Source organism: Homarus americanus, unplaced genomic scaffold (assembly GCF_018991925.1).
Source record: "Homarus americanus isolate GMGI-L3 unplaced genomic scaffold, GMGI_Hamer_2.0 scaffold44041, whole genome shotgun sequence".
NCBI lineage: Eukaryota > Metazoa > Arthropoda > Malacostraca > Decapoda > Nephropidae > Homarus > Homarus americanus.
This window is the reverse complement of record NW_024757119.1, coordinates 7,772-26,961: the sequence shown is the minus strand read 5'-3', so window position 1 is coordinate 26,961 and position 19,190 is coordinate 7,772. Positions and strand designations below refer to the sequence as shown.

Below are 19,190 nucleotides of genomic sequence, written 5' to 3'. Positions count from 1 at the left end.
GCCTACAATATACCAAGGGGCCCTGTGGTATCAACCAGGCCCCGTGAGGTACGAGGATGACGACCTTCCTACCTTCTGGATGGTATCGACCCAGAGCCTGGACCTGACGTGGACGACGATATGTTCGGTGGCTCTGAGCGGGAGACAGAACACACCACTCTGGTACAGTTAGTTGGCCCACACGACAACTCCTCCTCCAATCCTGCCCACTCCGCCTCTTCCTCCTCCTTCTGGTTCTGAGCTCCTAGGTGGCGCTGTTCGTGGCGTCTCCTGCGGTGGTGTTCCTCTTTCTCCACTCCCCCTCCTCCTCCTCTTCTGGGATGTCGTGGGAGGAGGAAGGACGTGTCGCCATCTACCGAGTGGTCTGATCCGAGAGTCAAGTGGTCATACGTCGATTCATCAACCTGTGGGAACCAGAGATAGATTAGGTTAGATTAGGTTGAACTAGGTTGTAGGTTAGGTTGTTGGGTTAGTTAGGTTGTTGGGTTAGGTTAGTTGTGGGTTAGCTAGGTTTTGGTTAGGTTAGGTTGGGCTAGGTTAAGTTTGGTTAGGTAAACAAACATAGGATGGCTTTGTTGAGTTAGTCTATTGTCTATTTGTACTGCATATACACCTGTACAGTCTATGTATATTGTTAGTATACCTGCACCGTCTATGTATATTGTTAGTATACCTGCACCGTCTATGTATATTGTTAGTATACCTGCACCGTCTATGTATATTGTTAGGTTAGGTCTATGTACAGTATCTCCAAAAATATCTGCCAGGATGGGTCTGGTGACTTCCGAAATGCTACAGCCAACTGGTGATGTCTCGGGAGGGTTGGCATAAGAACATAAGACAATAAGGAGTCTGCAATAGGCCGGTTGGCCTGTGCATGGCAGCTCCTGTCGAGAGTTACTACCACTCTCTATCATCCATGAATCTATCTAGCCTCCTTTTAAAACTATCCAGCGTTCCAGCACTTACTACAGAGTTGGTAAGCTTGTTCCACTCGTCCACCACCCTATTTGTGAACCAGTTCCTTCCTATTTCCCTCCTAAACCTAAACTTATCCAACTTAAATCCGTTGCTACGAGTCCTATCCTGTATCCAACTTAAATCCGTTGCTATAAGTCTATCCTATGTGTGGCAGTGTGTCCCGGGAGGGTTGGCATGTATGGCAGTGGCACACTGATCATACTAACCAAACATTATATTACTTATACCGAAATACACATTGCATAAAACTACTGTATATCCCAGAGTAGATGCATGTCCCAAGACGCATATCCCAAGACGCATGTCCCAACATCTATCATCCATGGTCTCATAATGTTTTACACAGTGTGGACAGATACTTTTATGAGATACATTGTTAGTTAGCCAAAGTAATACCTGGTCGTACTAGTAACACCGTACTAGTGACCAATGTAACAGAGATGATATAGTCCATTATTGAAAAGTGGATATATTGTGGAAAAATAAACAATATATTTAAATATACATATATACATACATACATACGCTCATGAATACAGACAACGGGTATCAATTGTCATAAGGCATCTTAATATAATGTTATGGTACCCTAAATACCCTCTCTCTCTCACCAAGGCCCAGGTAGTTGACGTCAGGTACAGAATGACACACGGCTGGCTGGGCCACGTCAGGAGCATCGAGGAGATAGAGTAGTGGGTCATCAGAGAGTCCTAGGGCCACAGGAGGAAGATGAGGGCGGAGGGCAGGTCTGAGGGGCCCCTGTTGGTGACGTTCACACATGGGTGACCTGGGGCCGATCTTCTCGTGGGTGATGCTGCCCCTCACCCACCAGGCCCATCCCGTAGAGGAGGCGTTGTAGTCAAAGGGTCCGTCTGGCCACGATATCCTGTAGGAGAGGGAGAGGTGAGTGTGTGGTGGTTGAAGTTAACTTCGGATCAACAGAAATATTCACAAAAACATAATTATTTTCCTTATCTCATATATATATATATATATATAACCTAACCTAACCCCATAGAGACTCACCCTTTATTACAATGAGGGTCTTGACGGTGACCGGAGGGCGAGGGCCATGTGGTTGTCGTAGGTGTTGAGGTCGGCCCGGGGTTGGTGGAGGTCGCCCTCACGTGGAACTCGAGGGCTGTGTCGTTCACCTGGTCATGCTTAGGTTGGAACACCAGTTCGAGGCTCACGTTCGTCAGCGCTGGCAATGGGTTGCCCATGTCGCACACCACCTGGGGTACACAGACTGTTGTGTGTACTTGTGTTTACACCTACATTTACACCTGGACGTTTGTATACACGTACATGTACACCTAAAAGTTTACTAATGGGTTTGTATTGTTTCATAGTCTGCACTCTAGTGTTCATTATATTCTGTCTCTCTCTCTCTCTCTCTCACTTTTGTCTGGCTAATGTCTCTCCACTCTCTCTCTCTCTCTCTCTCTCTTACACACACACACACACACACACACACACACACACACACACACACACACACGCACACACACCATCTGGGAGGGAGTTACTACACTCCGTTTTGCTGTTCAACACCTACATTAATCTGTATGTTCACTGTATGTTCCTTTACCTTTCTCTAATGAAGGCTTTTGTTAAACCACCAATGTATGTAATAAGTCATTTATGCCCAATGTATATTTTCAGCCTTCGGGCTGCAGAACTTTTTCAATAAACCGTTAATTATTATTATTATTATTATTTACACACACACACTCACACACACACACACACTCACACACGCACACACACGCACACACACACACACACACCTCCTCTAGGTCGCCCTTGGTGTTGGAGGAGCAGATGGGGGTGACATCCACGGCGGTGTTGGCCAGGAGGAGGAACTTGGTGAAGGCGGCGCCCCTGGGGACCTGCACCACCAGCTTGGCCTCGAAGGCGTCGTCCCCGGCGTTCTGGACTCTGGCCGTGGCCACAAGGTCCTTCTCAGACCCCAGCACATACTCCCCAGCATCCCTGTGTGTAGATATAACAAGGGTGAGGTGAGGTGAGGTGAGGCTACGTTAGTTTTTTTCTTTTTTTTCTTTTTTTTTACGGGAATTAGCCCAACCGGGCACAGGTCGAACGACCCACAACGGGGCCTAGGGGGCGAAAAAATAAGAACAGAAAAAAATTCAAAATAGAAAAGAAAAAGGTTATATTAATCTACACCACGAAGATGCCGGAAAACCAGCTTTTTAAAGTGAGACAGATTGTATGAGTATGGAAACACAGAAGAAGGCAGAGCATTCCACAGTTTAGCTGTGTGAGGAAAGAGTGTTATGAGCCCACGGCCTTGCCGGCGGTACACAGGATGCCAAATCCACCGAACATTGCCCGTTAAAGTACCTGTAAAAGAGAGAGAGAGTGAAGTAACATTGTGGTGAAGAGAAAGGGAAGAAAGATTGTCAACTAAAGGAGGAGAATTAATAAGACGAAATGCCTTTGATTCCACCCAATCTAACAGTTGGACAGAAGAAGAGCCACCCCAGATGTGAGAGCAGTACTGCAAGTTTTAAACTTAAAACAACTGCCCAGGAGTGAAGTAGCTACGGCATCTGTACAGCATTCCCAACTTTCGGGAGGCAGCTTTAGGATGTGTGGCTTCCATGACATATTAGAGGAAATGGTGAGGCCTAGCATATCTATTTTAGAATTTGGCAGAATGATAGCGTCCTGAAATGTGATTGGTGGGAGATCATCCAATTTAGAAAATGTAATTGGTAAATACTGAGTTTTATTACAATTGACTTTAACCAAACTTTTACCTCCCCATTCGGAGATGCTGCACAGATCAGCATTGATAGATGTAATGATATCAGCTCTAGAAACAGATCTAGTTTGAGAGTTAGAGGGAAGGGGAAAATGTGAAGAAGAGTGAAGAGTAGAATCATCAGCGTAAAAATGGATAGAATTAGTTGCAGTGTGAAGTAAATCATTGATAAAAAGAACCCTGTGGGACACCACTATTGGTAGAGAAAGAGCGAGAGATCGATCCCTCGACAACAACTGCCATGGTTTGGTTCTCAAGGAAGCTGGAGATTAGAAAACAAAGTGGGGGAGAGAAACCATAAGAGGGATGTTTAGACAGCAAAGACTTGTGCCATACCCTGTCAAATGTTTTGGAAATGTCGAGGGCCACGACGAAAGTTTCCCCATAATCCCTAAGAGAGGATGACCAAAGATGGGTGCAGTAGGAGAGCAGATCACCAGTAGATCTCGCCTGGCAAAAGCCATACTGGTGATCCGACGAAAGAGAAAGGCATTCAAGGAGACGGAGAAAATGGGAGTTCAAGATAGTTTCGAAAATCATAGAGAGGGATGAAGTTAGGGCAATGGGGCGATAATTAGAGGGATTAGAATGGTCACCCTTCTTCTGGATGGGCTGAACCAAGGCATGCTTCCAAGAAGAAGGAAAAGTTTAGGTTTTGAGGCAGAGGCGAAAGAGACGAGCAAGCACAGGGGCTAGGGCTTCAGCACACTCCCTCAGAACACGAGGGGGTATTCCGTCCGGTCCATGCGCCTTACTCACATCCAACCTGGATAACATACCAACAACCCTACGAGTGGAGATTATAGGAAAGTGCATAGGTTCAGTAGGAGGAGCAGGAGTAGGAGGGACTGAGTGGGAATCGTCAAAGGTGGAATTAGAGGAGAATAAGGTGCCAAAGAGGTTGGCTTTGTCAGGGGGAGAGTTGGCTATAGAGTTATCAGGTCGGAAGAGAGGAGGAAAAGAAGTGCAGAAGTTGTTACAGATGTTTTTGGTTAAGGACCAGAAGGATTACTAGACGAAGAATTAGTCAGGACAGCGGTGTTTGTATAAAACTCCGTTTGGCCCTACGAAGAATAACCTTACAACGATCCCTAGAAGTAATGAAAGAGGTGTGGGTAATAGGAGAAGGAGATAGTTTCATAACTTGGTTAGATTAGGTTAGGTTAAGTGACATTAGGTTAGGTTATGTGAGAGAGAGAGAGAGAGAGAGACGGACGGAGTTGCCAGAGGTATAACAATCAAGGCTACAGAGAGAACACACGTTATCAACATGTTATCTGTCACATCAATGATAACACAAACAAGACCACACTCCTCCCCCCTCCTGACCCCAATCACCCCGTTAGTGACCTCTGACCCTTGGGTACCACTGACGTCATAACTCAAAGCTCAATGAAACCAGTCCTTAACCTGCCATATAGGTCAACAACATGTCCCAGTCCGCCACACACACACACGTACCAAGCCAATAAACATCCCAAGTACTTCACCCAGGACGATTTACTACCTTACTGACACCCGGACTACTTTTCCCAGGAAGTTCTAATGCCTATTAATTCTCCCAGGACGCTATATCACCTTACTGATGTCTCAAGTACTTTTCCCAGGACGATTTATCATTTATATTTCTCCCAGGAGAATCTACTATTCTACTGCCATCTGAAGTGCTTTTCCCAGGACGATTTATCATTTATATTTCTCCCAGGACGATCAACTACTCTACTGACGTCTCAAGTACTTTTCCCAGGACGATTTATCATTTATATTTCTCCCAGGACGATCAACTACTCTACTGACGTCTCAAGTACTTTTCCCAGGACGATTTATCATTTATATTTCTCCCAGGACGATCAACTACTCTACTGACGCCTCAAGTACTTACTACCTTAATAATGTCGCGTGTACTTTTCCCAGGACGATCGGTGATTCGTACCGCGTGAAAGGACTCTACCATAGACAGGAGCTCGTAAGGCCCTGACAGCAAGAGGAGAGGGAGGAGGTGTGAGGGGAGAGTGTCAGCCTTCAGCCACCATGTTGTAATCAGCCCATCAGTCAGCTACGAGTGTCAGTTAAAAGTCAAGTCTTATTTGTTGGTTTGGTGTCAGGCTACCTGCGTGTGTGTGTGTGTGTGTGTGTGTGTGTGTGTGTGTGTGTGTGTGTGAATCTCTATAATAAAACACGTCAATCAGATCACAGCAGACGGAGAGGAGGGGAAGGAGGGGAGGAGGAGGGAGGGGAGGGGAGGGAAAGGGAAGAAGAAGGAGGAGGATGAAGAGAGGAGGGGTGGGGAGGGAATCCAGGAAGAGGGAATAAGGAGGACGATCATCACTTACCCCCCAGACACCATCTTGGGTACACGGCTGAGTCATGGTTAAACTACAGGTCAAACACAGGTCAATACCCTACCTAACCTAACCTAACCTAACCTATCCTAACCCAAAAATAACGTAACCCAACCTAACCAAACATAACCTAACCTAACCTATCCTAACCCAACATAACCTAACCTAACCTAACCAAACGTAATCCCAACGTAACCCAACGTAACCCAACCTAACCTAACCTATCCTAACCCAACATAACCCAACCTAACCTATCCCAACCCAACATAACCTAACCAAACGTAACCCAACCCAACATAACCAACCACCTAACCCAACATAACAACCAACCCAACCAAACTAACCTAACCTAACCTACCAACCCAACATAACCTAACCTAACCCAACCAAACGTAACCAAACGCAACTAACGTAACCTAACGTAACCCAACCCAACCTAACCCAACCAAACGTAACCTAACCCAACATAACCTAACCTAACCTAACCCAACATAACCTAACCTAACCTAACCAAACGTAACTCAACCTAACCTATCCTAACCCAACATAACCCAACCTAACCAAACGTAACCCAACGTAATCAACATAACCCAACCCAACCTAACCTAACCAAACGTAACTCAACGTAACCAACGAACCAAACCCAACGTAACCCAACGTAACCCAACATAACCCAACCTAACCCAACCCAACCTAACCAAACGCAACCCAACGTAACCAACTACCAACCAACCCAACCCAACGTAACCCAACCCAACCAACGAACCAACCCAAACAAACAATAACCCAACCAACCTAACCTAACAAACCCAACCAAACCCAAATAACCTAACCTATCCAACCCAACCAACCTAACCTAACGTAACCTAACGTAACCCAACGTAACCCAACGTAACCTAACCAAACGTAACCTAACGTAACCATCCCAACCCAACATAACCCAACCAACCGAACCCACCAAAACGAACCCAACCCAACCCAACCAAACGTAATCCAACGTAACCCCAACCCAACCAACATAACCTAACCCAACATAACCAACCTAACCCAACCCAATCCCAACCTAACCCCAACATAATCCCAACCTAACCTTCTTAAAGGTTCGTAAGTCAAACCCAATACGGAAGATTTAAGACAGTCCAAGATGGCCTCCAAAGTGTTCTGAGCCCCACAGTAACCAGAAAGGAAGGGGGAGGTGGGTAGGGGAGGGGGTAGGGGGGAGGGGAGGGGAGGGGAGGGGAGGGGAGGGAGGGAGGGCAGGGGAGGGGTGGGAGGAGGGGTGGGGAGGGGAGGAGGGTAGGGGAGGGGTGGGTAGGGGAGGGTAGAGGGTGGGAAGGAGGGGGTGGGTAGGAGGGGTGGGGAGGGGAGAGAAGAGGAGGGAAGGGAGGGTGGGTACAGGAGGGAGGGGAGGGAGGGGAGGGGAGGAGGGTAGAGGGGGATGGGAGGGTAGGGGAGGGGTAGGAGGGTGGGAAGGGGAGGTAGAGGATGAGGGAGGGGTGGGGAGGGGTGGGAGGAGGAGGGAGGGATGGGAGGGTAGGGGAGGGTAGAGGGTGGGCTGGGGACCTGAGGGGAGGGGAGGGGTGGGGTAGGGGAGAGGGGTGGGGTAGGGGAGGGGAGGGGGTGGGGAGGGGTGGGGTAGGGGGAGGGGAGGTGGGTAGGGGAGGGGAGGGGGTGGGGAGGGGAGAGAGGGGAAGGGGAGGGGAGGGGTGGGGGAGAAGGTGGGTAGGGGAGGGGAGGGGTGGGGAGGGGTGGTAGGGGAGGGAGGTGGGGAGGGAGGGGTGGGGGGAGAGGGTGGGTAGGGGAGGGGAGGGGTGGGGAGGGGTGGGGAGGGGTGGGAGGTGGGTAGGGGAGGGGTGGGGGAGGGGAGGGGTGGGGTAGGGAGGGGGGTGGGTAGGGAGGGAGAGGGTGGGAAGGAGGGAGGGGGATGGGGAGGGTAGGGAGGGTAGAGGGTGGGAAGGGGAGGTGGGAGGTGAGGGGAGGGGAGGGAGGGGTGGGAAGGGGAGGGGGTGGGGGAGGGGAGGGGAGGTGGGGGGTGGGGGGAGGGGGGGTAGAGGAGGGGAGGGATGGGAGGGTAGGGGAGGGTAGAGGGTGGGAGGGGAGAGGGGAGGGAGGGGGTGGGGTAGGGGAGAGGGGTAGGGGAGGGGAGGGGGTGGGGAGGGGTGGGTGGGGGAGGGGAGGGGGGTAGGGGAGGGGAGGGGGTGGGTAGGGGAGAGAGGGTGGGAAGGGAGGGAGGGGAGGGGGGTAGGGGAGAGGGGTGGGTAGGGGGAGGGGAGGGGGGGGAGGGGGGGTAGGGGAGGGGAGGTGGGGTGGGGAGAGGTGGGGTAGGGGAGGGGAGGGGTGGGGGAGGGGTAGGAGGAGGGGTGTAAGGGAGGGGGTGGGTAGGGAGGGGGAGGGAGGGTGGGGAGGTAAATGAATGTATATTATCTGTTATATTTGTCGTGTTAGTTTTTATTCTTGTTCTCTGTTTCTTCTTCACCTCCTCTTCCTTTCTCTCTCTCCTCTTTCTCCTTTTCTCTCCTTCTCTCATCTCCTTCCTTCTGGTCCACTGGTTCTTCTTATTTGGAAGAGGAAGAGGAGGATTAGGAGGAAGACGATGAGGGAGAAAGAGGAAAAGAAGAAGAAGAAGAAGAAGAAGAAGAAGAAGAAGAAGAAGAAGAAGAAGAAGAAACTTAAAAATGAAGAGCAACATAAAACATCAACAAAGATAATAACACCACAACAACAACAGTATTACAACACACAAAACCAAATATAACCCAAGTATTATCCCGTGTGTTAAATCCAGGTTACACAGTATATATCTCGTTAATATAACCCGGTGAGACTCATATGGTCGACTGCCAGATAAGCTATATAAGGAGATGATTGCCCATGATGGACCCTGAGAACGAGCGGCTGATGGCAAGGTAAGAACGTCAAGTGATCGCTATGGTCAAGATCAGCTGATTGATGTAAACAAAGAGAAGGGAAGTCGTACACATAAGTGGTTGGCGATGCAAAAAGGAAACAACACACACACACACACACACCACCGAAGGGTCAAGACGTACCTGGCGCTCCTCTCGGAGCAGCCAGGTCAACTGTTGTTGGCCCATACCAACCCCCTCCCTGAACCTCCTCCCCACCGGAATATCAATTCACGCCAGAAGTTACTATTTCATTTAGGAAAGGAACGGAACCAGTGTTAAACAGAGGTGAACAGTGGTGAACAGTGCTTAAGTCAGTGAGAACAACTCAACAGTAACAGTCGTACCCAAGTTAACCTTCACACAGTGAGGTCCCAGGTACCCAGTGATAACGGCCCGTGAGACCCAACAACAACCAGCGATGTGTTAATCCGTCTACGATAGGAAGGCCTGGAACCACACCTCCTCACCATATAACACCATCTGTGAGGGAATTACTCACCACGTGAGGCCCCTCATAACACCATCTGTGAGGGAATTACTACACCACGTGAGGCCCCTCATAACACCATTGAGAATTACTACACCACGTGAGGCCCCATAACACCATCTGTGAGGGAATTACTACACCACGTGAGGCCCCCATAACACCATCTGTGAGGAATTACTACACCACGTGAGGCCCCCTATAACACCATGTGTGAGGGAATTACTACACCATGTGAGGCCCCCATAACACCATCTGTGAGGAATTACTACACCACGTGAGGCCCCTCATAACACCATCTGCGAAGGATGAGCACACCACGTGAGGCCCCATAACACCATCTGTGAGGGAATTACTACACCACGTGAGGCCCCTCATAACACCATCTGTGAGGGAATTACTACACCACGTGAGGCCCCCATAACACCATCTGTGAGGGAATTACTACACCATGAGGCCCCTCATAACACCATCTGTGAGGGAATTACTACACCACGTGAGGCCCCTCATAACACCATCTGTGAGGGAATTACTACACCACGTGAGGCCCCTCATAACACCATCTGTGAGGGAATTTACACCACGAGGCCCCTCATACACCATCTGTGAGGAATTACTACACCACGTGAGGCCCCTCATAACACCATCTGTGAGGAACTACTACACCACGTGAGGTCCCTCCTAACACCATCTGGGAGGAGTTACTACACTACGTTTTTGCTGTTCAACACCTACATTAATCTGTATGTTCACAGTATGTTCTTCACCTTTCTCTAACGAAGGCTTTTTTTAAACCACCAATGTATGTAATAAGTCATTTATGTCCAATGTATATTTTCAGCCTTCGGGCTGCAGAACTTTCAATAAACCGTCAATTATTATTATTTTATTATTACACACACACACACCACACACACACACACACACACACACCACACACACACACACACACACACACACACACACCACACACACACACACACACACTTAAAAGGATTGAACTACATGAATGCGATTAAACTTCACTACAGGATTAGATCTTAAGAATAATTGAATCTTAAGGTAAATAAAATTAAACCAAATTGCATAAAATAATGATAAAAAGATAATCACTAAATGCAATTAAATTCTTATAAACTAAGAATCAAATCTCTAAAAACAGAAAATCCTTAAAATCAGATCCCAAAAGAATCAAATCCCTTAACAAGAATCAATTCCCTTATAAAGAATCAGTTTCCCCTTAAAAAGAATCAAATCCCTTAAAAAGAATCAAATCCTTAACAAGAATCAAATCCCTTATAAAGAATCAGTTCCCCTTAAAAGAATCAAATCCTTAAAAGAATCAAATCCTTAAAACAAGATTCAAATCCGTTGAAAAAGAATAAACTATTAAAACCAAATCCTCTTAAAAATCACTCCTAAGCATCAAATCCCACTAAAGGAGATGGGAGAACACTCAACAGGCTCAACCGTTTAATCCTAGGCTGGAGTTGATAACCGTGGTATAAAGGGATTGGGGCTTGTGTGAGTAAGGATGGCCCTTCTACCGAGGAATTGGATCCCTTCACCGCGTCGTATAAGGAATTGAATTCCTAATGAGTTGAGGCTGGTGTGGTCACGTGTCTGGTCATTATAGCGAAGATATTTCCTGTGGTTCTTTATAACGAGGTTGCCCGGGGTTCTTATATTTGGTCAACAACAACAACAACAACAACAACAAAAACAACAATAATAATAATAATAATAATAATAATAATAATAAAAAAAAAATAAAAAAAACAATAATAATAATAATAATAATAATAATAATAATAAAATAATAATAATAATAATAACAATAATAATAATAATAATAATATAATAATAATAATAATAATAATAATACAATAATAATATAATAATAATAATAATAATAATAATAATAATAATAATAATAACAATAATAATAATAATAATAACAATAATAATAATAATAACAATAATAATAATAATAATAATAATAATAATAACAATAATAATAATAATAATAATAATAATAATAATAATAATAATAACAATAATAATAATAATAATAATAATAATAATAATAATAATAATAATAATAATAATTATAATAATAATAATACACCTACCAACTGACAACTTACAAGCAACACACACACACACACACACACACACACACACACACACACACACACACACACACACACACACACGTTAAGAAACTATTAAATAACAATGAGACATTAAACTGAACAATGGCAAAGGTCATTTCAAAGTTGGCTATTAGGTAACATTATATAACACCTACATGGTAACTTTACTATAACCCCTCCTCCTCCCCAGTAATAACAGCACCTTAACATAATTCTACCTCCTTTTGAGTCATTTCACGGTTATGATTTGTAATTATGACATTAACTATTACTCGAAGACTGAAATATCCGTAAATAGATCTGACTGGAAAAAAATTGCATATTGTAGTGTTTTCAGCGACTTTGTATTTTTGGCACAATAAGACATAATTTATATACGTTAATTACAGGAAAACAAAAGAGGATCGAAGAGGAGTATCATGTGATTGAATCTCTGCAAGTAGGATTAAGACTGGAAAAGATAATACAAATGAATGCACTATTTTGACTTGGCAGGGATAGAATTTAATCCCATCAAACAAAAAGAAAAACAAAAAGAGCATCAAGAGAGAGAGAGAGAGAGAGAGAGAGAGAGCGGTATCACAGGAAGACATGACACAATCGAGGTCCTTTTTCTTTTCCCTTTAAATTAGGTAGAATTAGCAGACAAATTATAATTAGCAGTTAATTCTAGCTACTTTGAAACGAACAAATTAGGAAGAAGCAGACAAGATGAATAGACAAATTAATGGAAATGTAGACACACCCAAACAACTGTAGACAAATCACAGTGAAAACAACAAGGAACATCAAAGAAAAACAACGTCAATATACAAACAACAAACACAAAAGGCAGCAAACAATGTGTAAACCAATTATTATACAGTCATTGATACCTTAAAACAACAACAATCACCACAACAACCACATAAGACTTCTGACTCCACCCCCTCTTCCCCCTCTCCACCCTCCAAGAGGCCGGCCATGTCCATTTCCCCCGAGGCTAGAGCTACGTCAGGTAGGTTACCAGGCGTGTGAGGAGGGTGGGGGAGGGGGGTGGGGGGTGGGTGCCATATATGGTGCCAAGGAGAACCCAGGGCCGGCACACAGGCAAAGGCCAACTTCCTACCACCACCTACCTATACTACCACCATCACTACTACCATCACTACCTCCACCTCACCACCATCACTACCACCATCACCACCATCACTACCACCACCACCTACCACCTCCTACCACCTCTACCACCATCACTACCACCACCCACCTCCACTACACCATCCTACCACCACCACCTACCACCTCCACCACCACCCATCACTACTACCATCACTACCACCACCTACCACCATCACTACCACCACCACCTACCACCTCCACACCACCATCACTACCACCACCACCTACCACCATCCACCACACCACCAACCACCTCCCACCACCACCACTACCACCACCCACCACCTCCACTACCACCATCACCACCACCATCACCACCACCCACCTACCACCACCACCACCACTACCATCACTACTACCATCACTACCACCTCCACCTACCACCATCACTACCACCACCACTACCACCTCCTACCACCTCCATACACCATCTACCACCACTACCACCTCCTACCACCTCCTACCACCATCCTACTATCACTACCACCACCACTACCACCATCACTCCACCACCTACCACCTCCACTACCACCATCACTACTACCACCTACCTCCACTACCACCATCTACCACCACCCTCACCACCCGATCCTGAGACCATCATAGTGGTGGTGTCTGGTTACAGCCGTATCTGACATCACCCTCCTTCTCCAACACCACCTCCAACACTCAATACCCCAACACACCTCCAACATCCCAACCTCCCACTACCTCAACACACCAACTACCGCCAACACTAACACTACCTCCAACACCAACACTACCTCAACATCCCAACACTACCTCCAACACCCCAACACTACATCAACACACCAACACTACCGCCAACACCCCAACACTACCTCCAACACCCCAACACTACCTCAACACACCAACACTACCGCCAACACCCTACCTCCAACACCAGCACTACCTCCAACACTACCTACCTCCAACACACCTTCTCAACACCCCAACACTACCTCCCCCAACACTACCTCCAACACCCCAACACTACCTCCAACACCCTCCAACACCCCAACACTACCTCCAACATCAACACTACCTCCAACACCCCAACACTACCTCCAACACCCAACACTACCTCCAACACTCCAACACTACCTCCAACACCCCAACACTACCTCCAACACCCCAACACTACCTCCAACACCTAACACTACCTCCAACACCCCAACAATACCTCCAACACCCCAACACTATCAACACTCAACACTACCTCAACACTAACACTACCTCCAACACTACTACTACTCCAACACCAACACTACCTCCAACACCCCAACACTACCTCAACACACCAACACTACCTCCAACACCCCAACACACCTCCAACACCCAACACTACACTCCAACCTCCAACACTATCACCTCCCACAACACTACCTCCAACACCCCAACACTACCTCCAACACCCCAACACTACCTCCAACACACCAACACTACCTCCAACACATAACACTACCTCCAACACACCAACACTACCTCCAACACCACACTCCAACATAACTTCCTACTCCAACACTAACACTACCTCCAACACCCAAACACTACCTCCAACATCCTCAACACTACCTCCAACTAACACTCAACACTCAACTACCTCAACACCCCAACACTACCTCCAACACCCCAAACTACCTCCAACACCCCAACACTACCTCCAACACACCAACACTATAACACCCAACACACCTCAACACCACCTCCAACACCCCAACACTACCTCCAACACCCCAACACTGCCTCCAACACCCCAACACTACACTCAACACCCCAACACTACCTCCAACACCCTAACACTACCTCCAACACTAACACTACCTCCAACACCCCAACACTACCTCCAACACTCCAACACACTACCTCCACACCTCAACACTACCTCCAACACCCCAACACTACCTCCAACACCCCAACACTGCCTCCAACACCCAACACTCAACACTACACTCAACACTCAACACTACCTCAAACATTTCAAGTGTAAAGATTAAAATGTGTCAAGTATAAAGTGCCAGGTGTCAAGTATAAGGTGCCAGGTGTCAGTATAAGGTGCCAGGTGTCGTATAGGTGCTGTGTCATATATAGTGCCAGGTGTCATGTATAAAGTGCCAGGTGTCAATAAGGTGCCAGGTGTCAAGTATAAGGTGCCAGGTGTCATGTATAAGGTGCCAGGTGTCAAGTATAAAGGTGCCAGGTGTCAAGTATAAGGTGCCAGGTGTCTGCAAGTGCAGGTGTCAAGTATAAGGTGCCAGGTGTCAAGTATAAGGTGCCAGTGTCAAGTATAAGGTGCCAGGTGTCAAGTATAAGGTGCCAGGTGCCAGTATAGATCAGGTTCAAGTATAGGAACAGTCAAGTATAAGGTGCCAGGTGTCAAGTATAAGGTGCCAGGTGTCAAGTATAAGGTGCCAGGTGTCAAGTATAAGGTGCCAGGTGTCAAGTATAAGGTGCCAGGTGTCAAGTATAAGGTGCCAGGTGTTAAATTATAAGGTGCCAGGTGTCCGAGTATAAGGTGCCAGGTGTCAAGTATAAGGTGCCAGGTGTCAAGTATAAGGTGCCAGGTGTCAAGTATAAGGTGCCCAAGAGTGTCAAAGTATAAGGTGCCAGGTGTCAAGTATAGTGTGCAGGTGTCAAGTATAAGGTGCCAGGTGTCAAGTATAAGGTTCCAAGTGTCAGGTATAAGGTGCCAGAGAACAGACAGACTTGAGAGGGACACACACACACACGTCAAATGGTCATCTCATGTACAATGCAAATATGGTGGTGGTGGTGGAAGTGGATCAGTGAGTGTGGTGGTAGTGGTGGTGGTAGTGTGGTGGTGGTGGTAGTAGTAGTGGTGGTGGTAGTTGGTGGCAGTAGTGGGTAGCTGGATGGAGGTGTGGTGGAAGGTGGTGGTGAGGTGGTGGTGGTGGTGATGGTGGTGGGTGGTGGTGGTGGTGATGGTAGTGGTGGTGGTGGTGATGTGGTGGTGGTGGTGGTGGTGGTGTGGTGGGGTGGTGGTGAGTGGTGGTGGTGGTGATGGTGTGGTGGTGGTGGTGGTGTGTGGTGGTGGTGGTGGTGTGGTGGTGGTGGTGGTGGTGTGGTGGTGGTGGTGGTGGTGGTGGTGATGGTGGTGGTGGTGGTGTGGTGTGGTGGTGGGTGTGGTAGTGGTGTGTGGTGGTGATAGTGGTGGTGGTGGTGGTGGTGATGGTAGTGGTGGTGGTGGTGATGGTAGGTGGTGGTGTGATGGTGGTGGGTGGTGGTGGTGGTGATGGTGGTGGTGGTGGTGGTGTGGTGTGGTGGTGGTGGTGATGGAGATGGTAGTGGTGGTGGTGGTGGTGGTGGTGGTGATGGTGGTGGTGGTGGTGGTGGTAGTGATGGTATGGTTGGTGGTGGTGGTGGTGATGGTAGTGGTGGTGGTTGGTGATGGTATGGTGGTGGTGGTGATGGTAGATGGTGTGATGATGGTGGTGATAGTGGTGGTGGTGGTGATAGTGGTGGTGGTGTTGGTGGTGTTGGTTGTGATGGTAGTGGTGGTGGTGGTGGAGATGGTGATAGTGGTGGTGGTGTGTGGTGATGTTGTGATGGTAGTGGTGGTGGTGGTGGTGGTGATGATGGTAGTGGTGGTGTGGTGGTGGTGGTGGTGGTGGTGATAGTGGTAGTGGTGGTGGTGGTGATGGTAGTGGTGAATTGGTGTGATAGTGGTGGTGGTGGTGGTGGTGGTGGTGGTGGTAGTGGTGGATAGTGGTTGTTGGTGGTGTTGGTTGTGATGGTAGTGGGATAGTGGTAGTGGTGATGGTAGTGGTGGTGGTGGTGGTGGTGGTGGTGGTGGTGGTGATAGTGGGAATGGTGATATTGGTGGTGGTGTGGTGTGGTGAGTGGTGGTGGTGGTGAGTGATGGTAGTGGTGATAGTGGTGGTAGTGGTGAGTGGTGATGTTGGTGGTGTTGGTTGTGATGGTGGTGGTGGTTGGTGGTGTTGGTGGTGATGTAGTGGTGGTGGCAGGTGGTGGTGGTGGTGATGGTAGTGGTGATTGTTGGTGGTGTTGGTTGTGATGGTGGTGGTGGTGGTGGTGATGGTGGTGGTAGTGGTGGTGGTGTAGTGGTGGTGGTAGTAGTGATGGTGGTGGTGGTGGTGTGGGTGATGGTGATGGTGGTGGTGGTGATGGTAATTAAGTGGTTAATTGGTGGTGGTGGTGGTGATGGTAGGTGGTAAAATTGGTGGTGGTGATGGTAGTGGTGGTGGTGGTGATGTTATTGGTGGTGGTGGGTGGTGGTGGTGATGGTGGTGGTGATGGTAGTGATGGTAGTGGTGGTGTTAGTGGTGTTAGTTGTGATGGTGAGTGGTGGTGGTAGTGGTGGTGGTGGTGATGGTAGTGGTGGTGGTGGTGATGGTGGTGATGGTAGTGGTGATGGTAGTGGGGTAATTGGTGGTGATGGTAGTGGTGATGGTAGAGGTGATGTGGTGGTGGTGGTGGTGATGGTAATAGTGGTGGTGATGGTAGTGGTGGTGAAAGTGGTGGTGGTGGTGATGGTAGTGAGTGGTGTGATGGTAGTGGTGGTGTTGGTGGTGATGGTTGGTGATGGTAGTGGTGGTGGTGGTGATGGTAGTGGTGGTGGTGGTGATGGTAGTGGTGGTGTGGTGGTGATGGTTGTGATGATGGTATGATTGAATTTTACAGTACAATAGGGATCCTGAAGACGTCACCCTGCAGACTCTGGGGTGACAATTCTTCAGGTGATCTATCCAATAATAACCCGAGCCTCTATACCATCACCTCCCATCTTCATTATATTCTGTATTCTGCCTATACTAATTATTTACCTGTCTGTAGTCCACTATTTAACTTTACTGTATCTACCTGTAATCCGTCCCCTGTAACTCTTGACTAAACCCACTGTCCTCACAACTCTGTAACCCGGATACAGTTCACCTCACAAACAGTCAAGAAATAAAGCTTCTGTAAAATAATCAATACAATCAGTCGCTGAATCTCATGAAATCTATAAAACCTCCTTGAACGAGTATATTATTTATGCCTGGATAAAGTCGATCTCTGTGACGGAAGATACAGTAAATAAGCAATATTTCAGGTTAATATCAAGTTACATAGATTCTGTTTTCTATACAATTTAATTCTAGTAACAAGAATATAGTTTTTAAAGTTGGGTTACATTTTGACAGGTTAGGTTAGGATTTAGGTTAGGTTAGATTAGGTCAGGTTAGGTTAGGTCAGGTTAGGTTAGGTCAGGTCAGGTCAGGTTAGATTATGTTAGGTCGCTATAGCACAATCAACCTCATATCAACAATAACGGAGAGTCAAGGTCAGGAAGTCCAGGTCACTATAGAACATCAACTCACATATCGACAATGACGGAGAAGTCAGGTCAAGGTCAGGTCACTATAGAACAATCCAACCTCATATCACAGTGATGGAGGGTGGTCAGAACCGATTTATAAGGTCAGGTTACTACAAAGAACAATCAACACTCATATCGAAAGTGACGGGAGGTCAGGTCAGGTCAGATAAGGTCAGGTCACTATAGACACAATCAACTTCCATATCGACAGTGACGGAGAGGTCAGGTCAAGATCAGTCAGATCACTTATAGAACACAATCAACACTCACATATCGACAGTGACGGAAGAATCCGGAATCAAGTCGGTCACTATAGGGCACAATCACACACCATATCGACAGTGACAGAGAAGTCAAGATCAGATAAGGTCACTGCAAAGACAAATCCACACATACATATAGCAGGAAGAGAGGATCAGTCCAGGTCAGGTCAGGTCGCTATAGAGACCAATCAACACACATATCGACAGTGACGGAGGTCAAGGTCGAGTCAAAGTCGATCACTATAAGACACAATCAACACTCACATATCGACGGTAACGGAAAGTCAGGTCAAAGTCAGGTCAGGTCACAGAACACAATCACTCACATATCGACAGTGACGGAGAGGTAGGTCAGGTCAGGTCAGGTCAGGTCAGGTCACTATAGAGACACAATCAACACTCACATATCGACAGTGGAGAGGTCAGGTCCCAGGTCAGGTCGGTCAGGTCACTATAGAGACACAATCAACACTCACATATCGACAGTGACGGAGAGAGTCCAAAGGTCAGGTCAGGTCAGGTCACAGATTTCAACCAACACTCACATATGGTGACGGAAGGGGTCAAGATCAAGTCAGGTCACTATAAGAACAATCAACTCACATATCGACAGTGATGGAAAACCAGGATCAGGTCAGGTCAGGTCAGGTCAGGTCACTGTAAAGAACACAATCAACACTCACATATCGACTGAAGGAGACCCAGGACAGGTCCAGGTCAGTCAGAGTCAAGAGACTTTTATCAACACTCATATCAACAGTA

General features: G+C 47.2%; 1 protein-coding gene across 1 annotated transcript; it reads right to left on the bottom strand.

The window, feature by feature from the left end:
* Positions 1–399: 399 nt before the first annotated feature.
* LOC121857372 (integrin alpha-V-like) lies at positions 400–18,770 on the bottom strand. The gene is made up of 5 exons (XM_042353380.1): positions 18,755–18,770; positions 2,772–2,976; positions 2,008–2,216; positions 1,593–1,867; positions 400–404 (listed from the first exon to the last, which is right to left on the bottom strand). Coding segments are annotated over exons 1-5 (696 nt in total). The 5' UTR covers positions 18,757–18,770.
* Positions 18,771–19,190: the final 420 nt, after the last annotated feature.

What these genes read in the sequence shown, in the direction of transcription:
- LOC121857372 (XM_042353380.1), bottom strand. An exon ending in CCAAGGGCGACCTAGAGGAG is followed by an intron (nt 2,217 to 2,771) that starts GTGTGTGTGTGT and finishes TGTGTACCCCAG; the next exon opens with GTGGTGTGCGACATGGGCAA. An exon ending in GACCCTCATTGTAATAAAGG is followed by an intron (nt 1,868 to 2,007) that starts GTGAGTCTCTAT and finishes CCTCTCCTACAG; the next exon opens with GATATCGTGGCCAGACGGAC.